The sequence below is a fragment of the Theileria parva genome, assembly GCF_000165365.1.
Source record: "Theileria parva strain Muguga chromosome 4 map unlocalized ctg_529, whole genome shotgun sequence".
Classification (NCBI taxonomy): Eukaryota; Apicomplexa; class Aconoidasida; order Piroplasmida; family Theileriidae; genus Theileria; species Theileria parva.
The window spans coordinates 1,137,555-1,155,808 of NW_876246.1; the positions used below are offsets into that span (position 1 = coordinate 1,137,555).

General features: G+C 34.6%; 11 protein-coding genes across 11 annotated transcripts, besides 2 other annotated features; 7 read left to right on the forward strand and 4 right to left on the reverse strand.

The window, feature by feature from the left end:
• Positions 1-221: 221 nt before the first annotated feature.
• Positions 222-3,524, forward strand: TpMuguga_04g00574 (Male gamete fusion factor family protein; the record flags this gene model as incomplete). The annotated part of the gene is made up of 14 exons (XM_061306030.1): positions 222-461; positions 579-686; positions 722-932; positions 1,065-1,226; positions 1,295-1,480; positions 1,554-1,687; positions 1,718-1,766; positions 1,873-2,081; positions 2,112-2,344; positions 2,429-2,496; positions 2,527-2,718; positions 2,883-3,010; positions 3,087-3,207; positions 3,291-3,524. 14 exons carry the CDS (start codon positions 222-224, stop codon positions 3,497-3,499), a joined length of 2,250 nt encoding a protein of 749 aa, XP_061161192.1. The 3' UTR covers positions 3,500-3,524.
• Positions 3,525-3,667: 143 nt separating this feature from the next.
• RABF2B (uncharacterized protein) lies at positions 3,668-4,929 on the reverse strand. The gene has a single exon (XM_759117.2). It carries the CDS (start codon positions 4,596-4,598, stop codon positions 3,684-3,686), a length of 915 nt encoding a protein of 304 aa, XP_764210.1. The 5' UTR covers positions 4,599-4,929; the 3' UTR covers positions 3,668-3,683.
• A 70-nt stretch (positions 4,930-4,999) lies between these two features.
• Positions 5,000-6,961, forward strand: TpMuguga_04g00576 (uncharacterized protein). Its single transcript, XM_759118.2, has 2 exons — positions 5,000-5,427; positions 5,609-6,961. The coding sequence occupies exons 1-2, from the start codon at positions 5,095-5,097 to the stop codon at positions 6,617-6,619; spliced, it is 1,344 nt and encodes a 447-aa protein (XP_764211.1). The 5' UTR covers positions 5,000-5,094; the 3' UTR covers positions 6,620-6,961.
• Positions 6,513-8,925, reverse strand: TpMuguga_04g00577 (Cyclin domain protein). The gene is made up of 11 exons (XM_061306031.1): positions 8,745-8,925; positions 8,486-8,598; positions 8,335-8,408; positions 8,197-8,294; positions 8,054-8,157; positions 7,247-7,356; positions 7,096-7,191; positions 6,967-7,042; positions 6,880-6,937; positions 6,677-6,846; positions 6,513-6,589 (listed from the first exon to the last, which is right to left on the reverse strand). The coding sequence occupies exons 1-10, from the start codon at positions 8,884-8,886 to the stop codon at positions 6,794-6,796; spliced, it is 924 nt and encodes a 307-aa protein (XP_061161193.1). The 5' UTR covers positions 8,887-8,925; the 3' UTR covers positions 6,513-6,589; positions 6,677-6,793.
• Positions 8,886-12,014, forward strand: TpMuguga_04g00578 (UPF0652 protein). Its single transcript, XM_759120.2, has 6 exons — positions 8,886-9,061; positions 9,093-9,169; positions 9,355-9,970; positions 10,444-11,225; positions 11,520-11,838; positions 11,947-12,014. Exons 1-5 carry the CDS (start codon positions 8,992-8,994, stop codon positions 11,832-11,834), a joined length of 1,860 nt encoding a protein of 619 aa, XP_764213.1. The 5' UTR covers positions 8,886-8,991; the 3' UTR covers positions 11,835-11,838; positions 11,947-12,014.
• Positions 11,912-13,160, reverse strand: TpMuguga_04g00579 (uncharacterized protein). The gene is made up of 2 exons (XM_759121.2): positions 12,504-13,160; positions 11,912-12,134 (listed from the first exon to the last, which is right to left on the reverse strand). The coding sequence occupies exons 1-2, from the start codon at positions 12,630-12,632 to the stop codon at positions 11,943-11,945; spliced, it is 321 nt and encodes a 106-aa protein (XP_764214.1). The 5' UTR covers positions 12,633-13,160; the 3' UTR covers positions 11,912-11,942.
• On the forward strand, positions 13,089-15,541 carry CNOT8 (CAF1 family ribonuclease family protein). Its single transcript, XM_759122.2, has one exon. The coding sequence runs from the start codon at positions 13,493-13,495 to the stop codon at positions 15,179-15,181; it is 1,689 nt and encodes a 562-aa protein (XP_764215.1). The 5' UTR covers positions 13,089-13,492; the 3' UTR covers positions 15,182-15,541.
• Positions 15,393-15,472: a sequence feature (Short protein (TpMuguga_04g00581, EAN31933.1) was converted to a misc_feature.).
• Positions 15,508-15,514: a sequence feature (Short protein (TpMuguga_04g00581, EAN31933.1) was converted to a misc_feature.).
• A 386-nt stretch (positions 15,542-15,927) lies between the features above and the next one.
• On the reverse strand, positions 15,928-16,228 carry TpMuguga_04g00582 (uncharacterized protein). Its single transcript, XM_759124.2, has 2 exons — positions 16,049-16,228; positions 15,928-16,018 (listed from the first exon to the last, which is right to left on the reverse strand). Exons 1-2 carry the CDS (start codon positions 16,163-16,165, stop codon positions 15,950-15,952), a joined length of 186 nt encoding a protein of 61 aa, XP_764217.2. The 5' UTR covers positions 16,166-16,228; the 3' UTR covers positions 15,928-15,949.
• A 75-nt stretch (positions 16,229-16,303) lies between these two features.
• On the forward strand, positions 16,304-16,746 carry TpMuguga_04g00583 (uncharacterized protein). The gene is made up of 2 exons (XM_061306032.1): positions 16,304-16,669; positions 16,701-16,746. Exons 1-2 carry the CDS (start codon positions 16,514-16,516, stop codon positions 16,737-16,739), a joined length of 195 nt encoding a protein of 64 aa, XP_061161194.1. The 5' UTR covers positions 16,304-16,513; the 3' UTR covers positions 16,740-16,746.
• Positions 16,747-16,929: 183 nt separating this feature from the next.
• TpMuguga_04g00584 (uncharacterized protein) lies at positions 16,930-17,286 on the forward strand (the record flags this gene model as incomplete). Its single annotated transcript, XM_759126.1, has 2 exons — positions 16,930-17,079; positions 17,221-17,286. 2 exons carry the CDS (start codon positions 16,930-16,932, stop codon positions 17,284-17,286), a joined length of 216 nt encoding a protein of 71 aa, XP_764219.1.
• A 459-nt stretch (positions 17,287-17,745) lies between these two features.
• TpMuguga_04g00585 (putative integral membrane protein) lies at positions 17,746-18,036 on the forward strand (the record flags this gene model as incomplete). Its single annotated transcript, XM_759127.1, has 2 exons — positions 17,746-17,907; positions 17,938-18,036. The coding sequence occupies 2 exons, from the start codon at positions 17,746-17,748 to the stop codon at positions 18,034-18,036; spliced, it is 261 nt and encodes an 86-aa protein (XP_764220.1).
• Between the last annotated feature and the right edge of the window lie 218 nt (positions 18,037-18,254).

Below are 18,254 nucleotides of genomic sequence, written 5' to 3' on the forward strand. Positions count from 1 at the left end.
AAATCAGGAAAATAATATTTTTGGCATTTATGAGATTATATCTAACTCCGTCTCCCTTTTTGTACGTGTTTTTTCTTTAAATCTTGATTATAGATTAAATTTATTATAATTTACAACTAATTTATTTGATTTAAATACATTAGAATATAAATTTGTTGATTTGTGTGAAAGTAGTATTTTACCCCGCAACTGTACTTTTTACCCTTGTAAAAGCCTTGATAATGAGCTCTTTAGGCCCTTTTAGAAGTGTGTTCACTTCCCTTATATACTTCTCAATCCTACACATTCTCGGCTTTACATCACTATTCAATTTTTACACCACTGATAGCACTGGTTTCTTCTTTGTTGACTCAGCAGTGACCGGAAACATAACCCAATGTGTTAGAAATAGCGATAAACTCTTCGATGATCAAACTTGTGTACAAAGATTGCACACCAACGTCGATGTCTCACATGGACTCGTATCCTCATCCACACAATACTTAGTTATCCACACACTGCTTAGTTATGTCTTATGTTTAGTTATACTATTAGTATAGACATTAAACTCTGAGTTCCTGGTTATGACAATTTTGTAGAGGGAGTACCATTACATATATAGAAGAAAAGATGATTTATCTAAGGGATTATACTTGGTGTTAAAGACCTCAAACACTTCTCTACTCTACACTCTCAATTATCAAACTGTAACATATCAAAATAGTTAAATAATAATTTGTAGATGGTCCCGTTGTATTATACGGATCATACGGAGAGGTGGACGTATAGTGAGATTTCAGGTGAGTTGAAGACCTCGTGTAAGAGTGTGCAAAATTCTAAATGCACTAAAAAAACTCAAGTTCCACCAGGTATTGATTTCTTACCCAGAGTCTGCTGTATCTGCGGACTGAACGTACATAAACCAACGCCAAGAGCTGATTTTAAATGCGGAGGTAACATACTACCCAGTTTACTATTTACCCGATAATATTATTTACTCTAATATTATTTACTCTAATATTATTTACTCTAATATTATTTACTTAATACTATAATGTGATAATTTGGTTAATTTTGTGATTTAGGATTTCTGGCTATGGGAGGTAGGACAGCGTTGAGTATGAGTTGTTTGGAGATAAGTGAGCCCTGGTATAAGCTTTACAAGACCAGTTACCCACCAGCCATAAGCAGAAGTGTTACTGTTAACATTTACAAATTCGATTCATCCACTGGAATTATCCCAGACGGTACTCACTATGAATTATTCAGTCTTGCACAATTACTCTATTATATATAAAAATAATTGTATAATTAGTGACATTGGAGGATGAGGATAAATTTGATAATTATGACTTTAAGAAGCGGGAGAAGAAGGACCCGGTGATCAAGTCACCGGAGATCAAATCACGCTCCACTAAAGAAATAACGGGAAAAAAAGATGAATTACACCCCAATTTCAGACGCATCATCATCGATGATACCGTCAAAGAAGAACATATCAGTATCTCGAATTAGTCACAGTTACTCAGTTACCCTACTACACAATAGATAAATATGTGTTAATCTTGTATCAGATGATTTGGATGTGAAGATAACGCTGTTGTCGAGTAATACGAAGGATGGCTCTGCGCCCCCGTTATTTGATAAATACGTAGCCATACCATCATTCCCAAGAACCAATGAAACCGTCAAAGGCTCATCACTCATGGTAACACACAATATTATTAATATTTTGTAGGACAAATGTCAAGACAGCACCTGGAAAACCAAACCCGAATGTCCCAAATGTATCTCACCCACATAATTACACATACTTAAACACTTTTTATACACTTAGTTATAGTATTAGTTATAGTATTAGTTATACACATATGGAGTACAAATTGTGTGTAGATATGAATCCATCGTTGTGTGATATATGGCGTTGTACGTTGAATATGAGGACTGTGAAGATGAGTGCGGTGGATACGGATGGGTTGATGTGTGATAAAATCGGCTTATCAATGAAGAGGTGGGCAAACCAAGAGGAAATTTGTAACTCAAGCCCCGGCTCATGCCTCAAAAATCAGCTGAAACACTACTTCGATCAGGAAAAAGATGAGGTAAAACACACGTAAATAATTATGTTATAGGCCAAATTACCAAAATTGTACGGAGTAGAGCCAACGTTTACAGCGGTTAAAAAAGATCTGTCATTACCAGCAGTAAAGGAAGCAAATAAAACAACTCTGGATGATCCAAACAGAATTCACACTCTCACTTATATCCACTCTAAGGACGATGTTACCAGACTTAAAATCGATACCTTCGACGCCACAGTCACCGAAATCATCTCCGATTTCCCCGGGTTCATCGTCTCCGCAAAGTAATTTTTACACAGTTACACTATACCACAGAGTTATTAGTACATTTTAAGTATTATTACTGAGAGGTAATAATTGTGTTTTAGGATGGACGGAGAGTGTGAGGTATCTTCGGAGAAAGGCTGTAACATGGAATTGGACGTTAAAAACATGGGTAAATTTACACACAAAAATAGTATTTTAGGGGTTAAGAAGTCGGAATTTACCGTTAGAGCGAATTGTTATGATGATCCTGACCTTAAAAATGAAGTTGCTCAGATTTCTGAAACTACACTCAGTATCGACGGGAATAAAAATAAAACCGTCTCTATACCAATCAAACTCACAGGATCACTCGCTAGTGAAAAAGGATACTGCAACATCATTCTCCTTTCCGGTAATCAACTTACCCTACCATACTATTCACTATTCTCACTACACTATTCACTTTTCTGACTAGACTATTTAGTATTCTCACTAGACTATTCACTTTTCTGACTAGACTATTTAGTATTCTCACTAGACTATTTACTTACACCTGAACGTAATAAAATTGTATAGGAAAGAAGGAGATGTTGGATGGTATGAAGATGGAGATAAAGGTGAAGGTGAAGAAGGAGACGTTTGGTAAGGATCCGGTTAAGGTCCAGGATATAGTGGCTGCTCCTAGTCCTAAGGATAAATTAACCGTAACTCACAAACTATGCTTACATATAATTTTATGATTATTTATCCTCGGTATGTCCAAATAATAATTATTTTTAGACTCCTCAAGTGATTAACCCGATTGTCATTAACCAACCCGGGTCTAAAAATGACACTAAAAAAGAGGAAGAGTCACAATGCAAATGCGCGTCCTGGAATATCTTCTGCATGCTCATCAACTGTAAACACTATTTAGTCCAATCAGATACTTCATAGATACTCTTACCATGTAAATACCCTAGTATAGTATTAATACTTGTGTAGTTAAGATATGTGTTTCGTCTTATGTGAGTAAGGTATTATTTTACGTGTTGATTGCACTTGGAATTTTATTGCTTTTGATTTTGTTGCCGGTGTTGATTCCGTTAATTGTTAGTCTCTTTAAGGCTCTCGCTGGACTCATCAAAACACCACTCGAAGCCCTCGAACAAAGAAGATTAAAGAAAAAAAACAATACACAACTTGAAGTTTAACCCATAAACTTATTACATTTATTTTACTCATTCTTTCGTCTAGTACGTATATTGTACATAGTATACTTCCAATTACATACACCATCTACACTTATGTATATACAATATCTATACTTTGTGTATACAGGGTATGATACAAATGTGTATGTGTATAATAGTTAATGTGTAAATGATTATATTACATTTATAAAAGGCTGCAGCATTTATTCTTGTTGATTTTATCTTTATTGGCATCATCTTTGAGGGGTTTGGATGAGGATTTGGAGCTGTTGGATGCAGTTTTGTCCCAGCGGAACGGGTCCTTTGAAATCTCCTGTGCCAGCAACTCGAACACGTAACTTATGTTCTTGCCAGTTTTGGCACTGGTTTCAACAAATGAAATTGACTGCTCCCTGGCGTATGCCTTAGCATTCGCTAGAGTTTGTAGGGTCTCTGGAGTATTCCCGAGTAAATCAACTTTATTCCCAACCAACACAATTATCGTCTCATTGTTATTGGCGACACGGATTTGATTAACCCAAAACGCCGCGTGTTGCAGCGTAGGTGGTGAAGAGATATCAAGAATAACAATGGCACAGGCGGCACCTCTGTAGTATATCGGAGCTATACTCTTAAAACGCTCCTGACCCGCCGTATCCCAAATGTCAAACTTAATCGTTATATTCTCATCATAACTTGATCCCACCGGAGTTCTAAGATCAGATTGTGTATTTCTAAGATCCTGATTTGTTCTAAGATCAGGAGTTATGGTTCTGTCTGACTGGGTGATGGTTCTGTCTGACTGGGTGATAGTTCTGTCTGTGTGAGTGCTTCGGTCAGACTGGGAGATTATTGAAGTTCGTCCAGACTGTGAGATTATTGAACTTTGTTGAGATTGCGATGGTCCATCAGATAATTTATCGGTAAATTTCCCGTCAGAATTGATATTTAGACGTTTCTGGGGGTCTGAGTAGTCGTTGTGTACGGTGTAGGTGAAGAAAGCGGCTCCGATTGTGGAGTTTGTGTTATCTGAGAATTCGCCCTTGGTTAGTCTTACTGCGAAACTTGATTTTCCTACTGAAGCGTCACCAAGCAAGACAGTCTTATAACTACGCTTCATCACAGAAATATCCAACAACCTCAATCATACATTAAAAGTATAATATTTTACTTATTTTCCAACTTTTAACAAGGAGATTTATTATAAAATTGTTATTCTTGAAATTTTCGGGTTAAAGAACTGAGAAATTTTGAGCCTGGATTTGGCTAAAATAAAAACAATTGAAATGAATATATTACACTGAAAAATGTTTAAAATATGAGAAAAACAGGGTAAAAAAGTGATAGACAGGTTAGTCTCGGAAATTCGACATAAAACTAAAGTTACTAAAAACGATTAATTAGAAATTACAAATAATGATAGGATAATAATTTAAAATGGTTAGTTAAAGTTGGAAGTAATGATTAGAATTCACAGTGGTGCTTCTGATCCTCGGATTGGGTGTTGTTACAAAATAATTATTATAAATTAACCTTACACATTTAATTTTCACAAATTTGCTAATTAAATTATTTATTCTGTAAAATATAATAAATTAACTCAGTTGTGTAATGTTATGATTAGAATCCCAAATGCTTCGCCTGTGAATTTGTTTACTAATTTTGAGACGAATTGTACTTGCTATTTTCATCCAAATGTGTTAATTTACGCACTCAGAAATCGCATCGCATACCTCGCCAGAAATCATAAAATCTTCTACCCACCCAAAATCCATCAAATTAACAATTCAACACATAATAATAAAGTTAATGAAAATTCTCTGTGTTCATCGGATGTTCCGGGGAATTTGAGGAATGAAGTGAATCAAATTTTATACTCTCTCCTCAGCTGTATTGATTATATTAATCCTCAATCCACCTGCACTATTCTACTCTCTCTCATCAAACTCGTATCAACACAATTACACAATTACACATTTATACACTTAATTCCCTATTTACACACCTACACATTTACACACTTAGTTCCCTATTTACACACTTAGTTACCTAATTACACACCTACACATTTACACAGTTCGCTAATTATAAGCTTAATTTGTTAATTACATAATTGGTAAAATTGTATAGAGATATGATTCTGAATTGATAAGGCCTTTGGTGAGGAATTTTAAGTTTTCCGAGGCGAGTCCAAAGTCGATTTCGCTCTTTTTTCTCTCTGTCTCGAAGTTATTTATTAACCCACAAATACTCGGGACCATACTTGAGCATATTAATAACGCTATAGATATTCCATATGGTAGGAGGGATATTATATGTATCCTGTCCTCAATTACCAGGGTCGTCACCCGGAAAGACTTACACCTTAAACGCTCTGAAACAGATTTACTAACAAAGTTACACAGTAGACTAATGACCAAATTGTCAAATGAGCTGGAAAATTGTAATATAAACGAGCTAACAATTGTGCTGGAGTCTATGCACTCTATGAACTACAGCTCTCAGCATTATCAAACGGTAATAGAATGTATTGTGAAACACAACGCACTAATTACTTTTGATAATGTTTATCAAATATTCCAGATCATCAATAGTGGGAAAAAGCTCACGAGTAACCCGGTAAAAAGGGATAAACATGGCGTGAATAACAAACTACTGCTGTATTACCTGGACAAACTAACAATTAACGAAATCGTCAAGATTATCAATGACTTTAGAATCTACACCACCGATCAATTCGTCCTCCAATTCTCCAACCTCATTATCAACACAATACACAATCCTACTAGTAACACTGTAACTGGGGATACAGTACCAGGGGACACTATAACTAGTAACACTGTAACTGGGAACACTATAACTAGTAACAATGTAACAAGTGTAACACCTATGAATAATTTGAATGTGTTGGAGGTGTTGAAATATTATAATAGAAGATATGAGACGTCGGTGACGAGAGAATATTACGTGATGAACCAGATTAGGAGGGGAGTGAGTGTGGAGTGTGACATTGCGGGCATAAATGAGGTGAGTAACTTGTGTGGGTATATTTACCAGTTACTACACAGTGACCATGACATTCAACGCTGTATCATCAATAAACAACTAATCCTAAACAATTATCAACATTTCTTCCAGTAATCTACAGCAGTTAATGCAGAGTTTTGCTACCGCTGTAGGAGTAACATGAACACTCACCACCAGACAGCAGTAGATCTCACTAGGTCTAAGAACTAGATCTCAGCAGTAGACATCAGTAGTAGATTACAGTCCAAGACCTCAGCACTGGACAGCCCTAGATCACACCGCTATACCTCACCCCGTTACGGAAGTTTCATAAATTTTAACGTATAAATCCATAATATTCTCTAAATTAACTATACAACAGTATAATTTATTACGTGCTTTAGATTGGTTTGTCAAGTCATCTCGGAACTTTATAAAGTCATTATATTCATCCTAAAATATTATTACGTGTGTAAGAATACGTTGATGGATTGAGTGAGTGAGAGCAGTTTCATTAAATAAGTTTCATCTCCATTTAGTAATTGAGTTGTCACAAAACTAAATATTATGTGTGTACTAAGTATAGTATGTTGTAGCTGGCTGGAGAATACGATTCAATGGAGAGAATGGTGGAAAGTGAGGTGGATTTAACAAGTTGTAAGATTACAGATAATGCCAATTGCGCCGGCGTATACAAAAACATTAACCTACAAATTACTCTGTAATGTATAAATAGTGTGGTGTATAGATAGTGGTGTATACGTGGGTGATTCGACCATGATGAGTGAGGTAATTTCAGCTTGTTTAAACATGTATAAGATAACGCCAATGTATTCATTTATGCCTTCCACCTCCAAACTCTCCCTTATATACTAAAGAAATTATTATTCAGTTTGTCATAGTTAAGGTATTTCACGGGTGTATCCAGGACTAAGTAAACCAAATATTAACTGTAAATATTTAGATAATAGTTTTCAGAGTATTTAAGGGTTATAATTAAGGAATTTTATGTTTATTATCTTAATTAGAGGGGAGGTTCTAGGATTTAATAGCTTAAAAAGATGTTTTATAGGACTTAATTTAGGGTAATTTAATCGCAATTTTAACCAAATTTATCTATTTTTAGGGTAAATAATGGAAATTCTCGCTCTAATAGCTGGATAATAATAGTTAAAAGTGGTATAGTACAGTAGCCAGGTACCTACTAAAACCCTAATTTTCTATACTAATTAACAACTTTTAGAAATAAATAAACGTATTTTGATGACTAAAACGATGTGGTAAATGTGTTAAAATTGTTTAATTTATTAGTTAAAATTTTTGAAAAAAAATTTTTTCAGGAACCAAATGTCACTTTTGGGTCGACCAAAATGGCCAAATTTCGAAAATTTTTAAAAATTTTAAAATTTCAAAATATCAACACAAAACAACAGATTTAACAGTGTTAAGCATCAGAAAATTATAATAAAGTGAAAATTAACTGTGTACACTGAGTAAATAGCCAGTAAACTACGTATAACTACACCATGTATAACTATGATAAGTATAACTATGCTAAGTAGTAGTTACATTGATGAGAAGTTGTATGAGAATGTGGATGGAATCGCTGAGGTGTAAGATGTTGAGGTTGAAGTTCAAAACGTCGCAGACTATCGCCTCCATCTCAAACACTTCTAAAACTAATTTAGTACTGACAGAGTTGAAAATTGTACTTGTGATGTTGAGGTTATTAATCTTGTATAAAAGCTTGTCAATGTACACTGAACGCCACATGTCCTCAAGCTTAGTTGCCAATGTTATACACGTAAACCTATACCATTAGCACTGTTACTCCATAAGTAAATAGTTACATGATAATTCTGGGATCGTATTGAAGCAGTGAACGTCGCAAATAAAACCTGTTAAACAACACCAATGACGTTTCCTAACAATATTTTATCACCAAACTATTGTAAATATGTAAAATTCGTGTAAATATGTTAAATTAGTGTGAATATGTACTTTAACTGAAGGTTTGAGATTATTGGCGTTTACGAATTGCGATAGTTGAAGTGAGTAATACTTAATGAGCCATAACTCCTCCTCAAAACTCGGAATCCTAACACCGTCACCTCCTACACATCAAATAATCAACACAATCTCAATAATTTTCACCAAAAATTAAATAAACAATCTGATTCCATGGGTAAACAATGAGTAAACATTGTGAAAATATGAGTGGAAAATGTGAAAAAAAGAGTGTAAAATGAGATAAAGATACGTTTGAGGAGTTTGGCGGCGTGTTGGTAAGTGTTTAGTTGTATGGAATTGAGTTTCTGTGTGGAATCAATGAACCAATTTTTATAATGTGTGGAATTCTTGACTGAATTAAACTCAATTCCGCACACACAATTCTCTTCCATTAATAAAAATTACTATTCCAGGTTAATTCATGATAATATTAATAATTTACTGTAAATTCCTCTAATGTATGGGGAAATGGAATAAATAATTTATTTTATTTACAGATGGATTCGGTCGGTATTAGAGAATTAAATTATTTAATACGTCATCTCGACGACGATTCCCTTAACAAAGGTACCAACACCCAGCCAACATGTTATTTTAGTCTTGACGGAATTATCTAAAAGTAGTAATGTTTCAAACATCATCAAAGAAACAGCCCCGGAAATTTATAATAAATACGTAAGTCCATAATTTACCAAATTTTACATAATTTAACAAATTTTCCAATTTTTAACTTTTTTCCATAATTTACCTTGTTTCCATAATTTACCAAATTTTCTTTTTTTACACATTTTACTACATTTTTAACATTTTTTACCGTTGGAACACTACTGGAGTATAATAACCATTAATCTTATTTACAGGTGATAGACTCTGAGATGGTGTTGCATGAGGCTACTGGGTTACAGTTGATGGATGTTGACGTTTCCAGTGACTCTGCTGACGGTGACGTGCAGCTTGATTCCTGTGACCCTGAGGCTGATTTCGACTACATCGCGGTGGCTAAACTTGTCCCCCTGCGGCTCAGTGTCATTGAGCGGAAGCTGATGCGTTTACTGGAGAGTACTCTCACAATCTCTGAATACACAGATAAAGTCGATGTGATTTCAAACACCTCCAAGAACCGTGTTATCCTAAGGGAAACCAAGGAGATATTCGCAGTGCTGACTGCGTTAGCAATTGCGTACAACTATGACGCCGGGAAGAAGCTATTGAACGAGCAAGACTACTACAGTAACAGGGAGTTTTTTTGTAATATTTTTGAAATTGGGCGGAGGTATAAGATTTTAAACCCTGACCGCATGCGCTCATCCTACGGGAAGTTAATTTACTTTCTAATGGACACACAAAAACCTGAAATTAAAGAAATTCTTAATTTTAACACTGTGGTACCCGTTAACACTGTTTACACTTTTCTACAACGCAAGAAAAACGGACTTAAACTACTCAACGATCCAAACCTCAAACACGCCATACAATGTAACACTAGCATTAATTAGTTATGTATATAGTATAGGGGTATAGTTAGGTATTCTACGGTTATAGTTAGTGGTTAAGGTACTATGGAGGGGGTTTCTAGGCCCAGTCAAGCTGTGCTATAGCACTGTGTAGACAGTTTATTTACGGTTTATTATAATTTTCTGATGATTAACAGTGTTAAATTTGTTGAAATATGTGGAATTTAGTTAAAAATAAAATTTTCCAAAATTTTCGAAATTTGGCCAAATTAAGCTAAATTTTAAGCCAACAAATCCTAGAACCTCCCCTATAATTAATATAATAAACATAAAATTCCCTAATTATAACCCTTAAATACTCTAAAAACTCTCAAATAAATATCTAAAATTAGTTATATTTACTATAAACATTTGCTTGACTTGACCCTGATAGTATCCCTTGACCATAGCTTAACTACTACAATATACATATACTTTAAAAATTGTAATGTGTAGGTATAATACCTGAGAATAAGAGTCGTGGTGAGATAGACATGGAGATCCGTAAGAAGGAGGACGCGATAAAATATTTGGTGAATAAGTACTCGACAGTGCATTCCACCGCTGGCAGGATGTTAAACTTCTCATTCCTGCACCGTAACTTCTATTCCAAGCTTTGTTCCCACAACAGTGATGATGACAGTACGTCTGATGATCCGGAATTAAGTGGCGAGGATATTGAAAAGTGTCTATACTCTTTGAATGATTATAATACGAACATTGTTATATATATCTTACCAATTAATAAAATGATTCACCTGCTCACCACAAATTATCATCCTGTCAATCCCAATCCCTTAAATCCAAATGATCCAGACAGCGCTGAATACTCAGATTACCCCGTGGACGGTGCTATCTTAGGATATTCGGGTGACGAATATGATTTGAGTATAAGGTATGGCAGAGACGGGAGTAGGCTAAATCACACGCATGATAAGCAGTATAATTACGTGTACCAGACTTTACTACTGTGGAAAGAGATTTGCACACAGTTATACAATTTATGGTACTGTGCAGAGCTGGATTTACTAAGTGATAGTAACAGATATCAACTCAAGAACACAGGACAGGGCCTAAACAGGATCCAGGAATGCCATAACGTATACAACATCATGAGGAAAATACTAAAAAAAGTACAAACTAAACTTAATTATATTAACTGGATCGGCTCAAGCACTATACACCTGGGAGACCATAACGTCCCCAACTCCCTTCTATTCATCGATAAATATCTACAAGTAAGTGCCATTAGTTGTGTTTACCTAGTATTACAGTAATTTTACCTAGTATTACAATACTGAGGAAAATTTTCCTCTCCTTTTTCTACCCAGTTGTATACTTAAAATATTAATACTATAGTTAATTATGTCCTTGATAGTCTAGTGTATTGTTACTATTTACTTGTACCTGGAGGTCCCAGGTTCGAATCCCACCTCTCACACACTATTCCTAACACTATTCTAAGATATTTCACATTATTCTAAGATATTACAGATGATTATATGATATTACAATACTGTAAATATGTGTAGATCCCTAGGATATTAATCCCTGTATTGAATTGTGTGGATAGTTTACCTCGTTTATACACGTCAAACACTAATATTAGATCATATATTGACAATGAGTTTGGTTCGATAACTCGTTTGAAGATGACGATTTTGACTGACTTCTTCAGACATGGCTTTGACGGCTCAGGCGCTGATAATTTCAACGACGCCGGCAGCTGCATTGACGGCAGACTCACATCCGCCTGGAACTGGTGTAACCAAATCGAAAAGAAAAACTACTACAACTTCTTCCTCCTCACCGGCTTCAACGGATTCGACGGAAGATTCAACGAATAATATCGTATCACACACTATTATACATATTATACACTAGTATATATTATATATATTATACATATTATCCATATTATATATTATATATTATATATATTAAGTGGTATTGTGTTAGAGAAGTTTGAGGAAAGAGGCGAGGTTGAGTTTGATTGTTGGTAGGTGTGAGATGAGGTTTGAGAATTCGGTTTTGTTCATCATGAGCATGGGTTTAAGACCACAGCAGAAGACCAACGTAGGTTCAAAGTCCTTACCTGTCTCCAATCTCCTATTCATCACAAATACACTCCTACCCAATGGCCCAAACTATCACACATTTTTAATAGTATTGAGTAAAGTATACAGTTAAGGTATTTAGGAGTATATAGTTAAGGTAGTGAAGTAAGTAGTTAAAAGAGTATAGTATATAGTTAAGGTATTTAGGAGTATATAGTTAAGGGAGTTAAGTAAGTAGTTAAGAGAGTTAGGAGTAGTTAAGGTATGGTATGGTGGAGTGAACAGTACATATCTACTATGAATGACAAAGTCAAGCAGAAATTGGCCCGGATAGTCCAGTCCCGGGGGACCGCCATAGGGAGCTTAGTTATATATTACTATACTATAGATATACCCATTCCTATATAACTATACTATAGCTAATACTATAGTTTGGTGTGAATAACTATTGTGGATTACGTTGTTTGAGATGGGAATGTGTGAAGTTGGGGGCCATCCTTCGTAGATGAGTTTAGATTTAGACTGCTCCTTAACAAGTTGATTAAACTTCAATAATGAATTTTTTACACTTTCCAACTTAATTGTCATTAGAATTTAATGAATCAAGTTGAGGAATGATTCGTTGAATCTGGTGAACTCAGAAAAAATAATTGAACATGTTGGACCAAATAAAGTGTGTGATAAACAATAAAAATGTGAAAAATTATGTAAAGGGTAAAAAAAGTGATTTGTACGAGGAAATAAAAAAGTATCAATGGATTAAAATATTTAAAAGAAAAAAGTCAGACTAAGAAAATATTAATTAAATTCTTAAAATTGTGTAACTGAGTGTATAGAATGAAGGGATTGGAATTGGCGTGTATGATATGGAAGGTTAGGGTAGTGTTGGAATAAATGAGTAAAAATCCAAAAATTAAGATGCCAATTTTAAAAAGTGTGAAATAAGATAAATTAAGAGTAAAAAAATTAATTTATGGTGAGATGTGATTAAATTGAAGGAAATATTAGAATAATGGTAAAATTGTGGAAATCTACGGATAAGTTGAGATGACCCTCTAAGAGAGTAAAATTGATGGTAAAAATGGTGTGGTTGTTGGATAGTGTTGATGATTTGGGAAGGTATTGAATGTTAGTAATGGTAAACCCCATTGTCTATGATAACGAGTATTTTAAAAGTAAGATTGTGGTTATTTTTCGAGTGAAAAGCTTGGGAATATTAGCTAAAATAAAAAGTATACAAATTATTATCAAGGACCTTGTAATATATTTACTTGCCCCCCTTTCATCTTTTTCACCCTAATACCCTCAGTAATATCCGTGATCCGCCCGTTTTACAAGTTATAATTTGGGAAATTAGGTTAAAAATTTTGGGTACAGTTGTGAATTTCCGAGTGCGTGGTTTGTCATTATGAGTAGAGAGAGATTGGTAAAATTTTACCGGATAGGTTATGGATGAAGAACTGCAAATAGTTGACGTGTGGTCTGACAACTTAGAAGATGCATTTGACAGGATCCGTGACCTTCTGGAGCAGTACCCGTACGTGTCAATTGACACAGAGTTCCCAGGAATCGTAGTGAGACCAACATCATACCTCGAGGATTACAACTATCAAACTGTAAAATGTAACGTAGACCTTCTCAACATCATTCAGTTGGGCTTGACGTTTGCCGACTCTGATGGCTCCTCACCAAACAGTGCCTCGACTTGGCAATTTAACTTCAAATTTGACCTCCACCATGACATGTACGCCCAGAACTCCATTGATTTGCTGAAGAATTCTGGCATAGATTTTGAAAGTCACCAGCGCAGAGGAATTGATTTGGTCCACTTTGGCGAGCTGATCATGTCATCGGGACTTGTAATGAACGAGGAAATTGTCTGGATTTCGTTCCACGGCTCTTACGATTTCGCATATCTTCTGAAGCTCCTGACCTGTACCAACCTACCCTCGAACCAGTCGTTGTTTTTCGAGCTCTTACACGACTTCTTCCCCTCACTCTATGATATCAAGTTTCTCCTGGATGAGAGGAGTATTGAGCTCTCGGGCAGATTATCGCTGCAGAAGCTCGCAGATCACCTTGATGTGAAGCGGGTAGGACTCCAACATCAAGCTGGGAGTGACTCTCTAGTAACCTCACGCACATTCTTCAAACTCATGCAAAGATACTTTGAAAATAAACTCGACGATCAAAAGTATCAGGGCATTATCTACGGACTGGGAAAGTCTACTCCGCCAACAGATAAAGACGCCTACAACAGTACCGGCACGGAGCAAAAAAAACCCATACAGGAACTCAATGGATACAATAGCATACTCAACTACAACACACAACTCAACTTCAACTCCAACAATATCATCAACAACAACTCCAACAACATCATCAACAACGCTCTCACCGCCAATAACGCTCTCACCGCCAATAACGCTCCCCCCAGCGCCAACAACGTTTCTGTCAGTGCCAATAATAACGTCACTGGTACTCTAAACGGTGTAACTGCTGCCAGTGTAAACAATATAAATGTCAGTAGTATTGGGAGTAATAGCATCGGAAGTATGAACGGGAACCACATGAACAGCACACTCGGCGTTAACTTTCCCAACTCCAACTCTTTCACCAATACCAACACGTTCAACACTAACACTTTCAACAGTAATACGTTCAATAGTAACACGTTTACCAATAGCAACACGTTCAACAGTAGTAGTACGTTTAGTAATACGTTTGGTGGTACGTTTGGAAATGGCACCTTTGGGACTAGCACATTCGGAAGCAGTACCTTTGGGACTCCCAACACCTTCAACAACAATAACACTTTCAACAGTAGTAACACATTTGGTAGTGGTAACAATAACACATTTAGTAATAACAACACATTCAACAATAACAACACTTTTAACAGTAGTAACAACACATTTGGTAGTAGTAACACATTTAACAGTGGTAGTAATAGTACATTTAATGGGAATGCGTTTGGTAGTGGTTATGTGGGAAATTATGTGTTTGATAAGGAGGAGAATGGTTACAAGTGGAATATGCAAAGTAATGTTTTATATGATTCGCCATTCACCAAGTCGAGCAAGGACAATAACATACTACCCGACGTCACACTCTACGATAAGAAAAATTACTACTAATCTCACCCAGTTCATTTTACTCCGTTTGTTGGCTCATTGATTGAGTATTTTCATTCAATTTTTCAATTTTCCCAGTGTTTTTCAATTTTCTATAGTGTTCAATATTGTTATAGAGTTTCAATTTTTCTATAGTGTTAAATGTTAGTTTGTTGTGATGAAGTTGGAAGTTGGTTGTAGTTGGATAGAGTTGGTAGTAGTATAGTGAGGTTTGATGGAGTTGGTGAGGTTTGATGGAGTTGAGTGGATATCTTGTCATTTTGTAATTTCTAAGTTGGTTTTTTCACAGCCATGGTAGTTTATATATAATTAAAACATTTCAACCACAGGATGTAATTTTATACTAATCTCATACATGTCACTCTCTACACATTTATCATAATACATTAATACACACATACTATACTATACTATATACTATAGATGGTATATAGATAGTAGTATAGTAGGTAAACAATGTGTGATTATACCCTATCTAATATACATATGATTGGCTAGTTAAGACACTTCAAAACCCAGACACGACACAAATTCAACATTACTCCAACCCTCAAACATTTAAATCATTTACCCATGACTTAATTACACTTAATACATCATACCATACATGCTATATTATATTATATACTATTTATATTATATGTATAGTATATTATATTATTTCATAATATACTATATGTATACTATCTATAGTATATTATATTATTTCATAATATACTATATGTATACTATCTATAGTATATTATATATTGTGTATATATGTGTAGTATATTAGATTTTGCCGATTTCTGAGCTATCTTTGGGTCTGATGACTTCGGCGAGACGACATCTTTGAAGGCACTAAAGCAAGATAAATGAGTGTGAACGTACTGAGGTTAGTCCGATATCTTCAGCGGTGTGTCGAGTGGTGGTGGGATTGGCTTCAAAGAACTTGATGTTACCAAATTTGCTATGTGCTTTCTTACAGTAGCTAGTACAGTCGTTCATGAACTGTAAAAAATCACAACGAGCAAACGGAGTATAAAACGCCGAAACCACCAACAACAAAACCTTAAACAAATTCATCTTAAATATTAAAATTAACTGCGATTCAAATTTAATTAAAAGTATCAAATTGATGATTAAATGATAAAAATTATATTGAATCGAACGTCATCAAGATCCGATAAATTTCATAGACTCAAACGTACACAAGATCTTTTCACCTCTCAAACACCTCTCAACACTTCTAAACACATCTTAACACTTATTTACACATTTTAACACATTTTAACACATAATTACACGTTTGTATACAAATTTAATTAGTAAAGATCTACGATATTGGTCTGAAAGATGATGATTTTGAGGCCGTTGTTGATAATATTTGGGTACAGATTGGTATCGCTAATGCCAGTGGAGTCGGTGTTGAGTTGTAGAAAAGGGTACTTCGACTGCGAAAGCAACTGTGTGGTCAGATTCAAGGACGTGTCAGCAGTGCTGACAACGATGGTAACAAGTACGTAAATTTAATTTATTTCAGTGTAAAATCGGATGCTCACTAAGGAATTGCATTATCTAATCTCGACATTAATCTAATACACACATTTACACAGTAGTATACACCTGTTTACACCGTATTAGCACAGTATACGTAGACCATATAGACATGGGTCAGATCTTAAAAATCTGAGAAAAGAGGTTGATTGAGTCAGAGTATACATTGGATCTATGAATTATAAAGATTAGTAAATAAATTTATTAATATTAAAATGAATATTTTCACGTTGTTAATCGGGTTTTTTACTACTTTGCTGGTTAAAACTATGCCAGCTGAGGCTATCAAGTGTCACCCGTACGTCAGGGTATGCATTGAAAAATGTAAAAAGGCACACGAAGGCTCATACATCCTCAGAAACATGGTAATCCACAATTTACACAATTTCCATCACAATTTATACAACTTTCATCATATTTAAAGAAATGATAATTATCTACAAGTCTATATAATTATCTACAAATTTATATAATTGTTCAAAATTTGGTGGTAATAATTTGATTAGTGTATCGGCGGGTGTAAGTTTACGCAATGTGCTTTAAAACCAAAAGACTCGAAACTTTCCATATAAAATGGAAAATAAGTACACCAACATCTGATGGAAAGGCACAGAATCACAAGAGCGAAATGATGTTTGAATTTTAAGATTTAAAATGATTAATTTAATTAAAAAATAATTAATTTATTAAAAAATAGATTTATTTGTTAAAATTTGAAAATTTGGCGAGTTTTGAGAAATTTCCGTAATTCACAAAAAACACACTAAAACAGCTCAAAAACAGCAAAATACGCTATGAAAATACAATAAAACAGTGAAAAGTGTGTTAAAAAGTCACTGTGTGACGAGAAGCGAAATCTGAAAATGTGAGATAATTTACGGGAAAATTTCTTTAAGTGCTACCAAATCAAACAACTACAAAAAAATCAAATAAAATAAATTTAAATAAAATTTAAATCATAGAAATAAAATTTAAATCGGAGAAATAAAATTTTATCTTTAAAATAATTAATTTTAAGTATTAATAGTAAAATGTTGAAAAAGTTTGTTGTGTTGTTGGTGGGAGTGCTGATGTTGTATGTGAATCCGGTATCAGCATCGTTATTTGGCTGTTCAGCGGATAGGCAGAGGTGTTTAAACCAATGTGCAGAAAAGAACAGAGTCGGGGCTTTCAGCGGAATCAAAGCCACGAGCGTAAGTAAATTAATATTAAATATTTTTTAGTGTAAAGCCAGATGCCTTTTATCGGAATGTCTGTTTTATCCCAGAAAGGAAAAGAAAAGCGCCCATCCCTCAGATAGACTAAGAGGCTTCGCCATATAATATAATAACCACTAAATATATAATAATGTGATGGTGTGTAAGTGTGTGGAATGTTATATCATTTTGTATAATCAATTTATTTTAAGATTCCATTAAAAATATATTTTTTTTATACTTATTTTTTATATTTATTTTTTATTTTAATTGATAATTATTAATTTTCTCGTGGAATCTTAGTTATTTTCATTTGTTAACATCAGATTATATAATTGTACTAT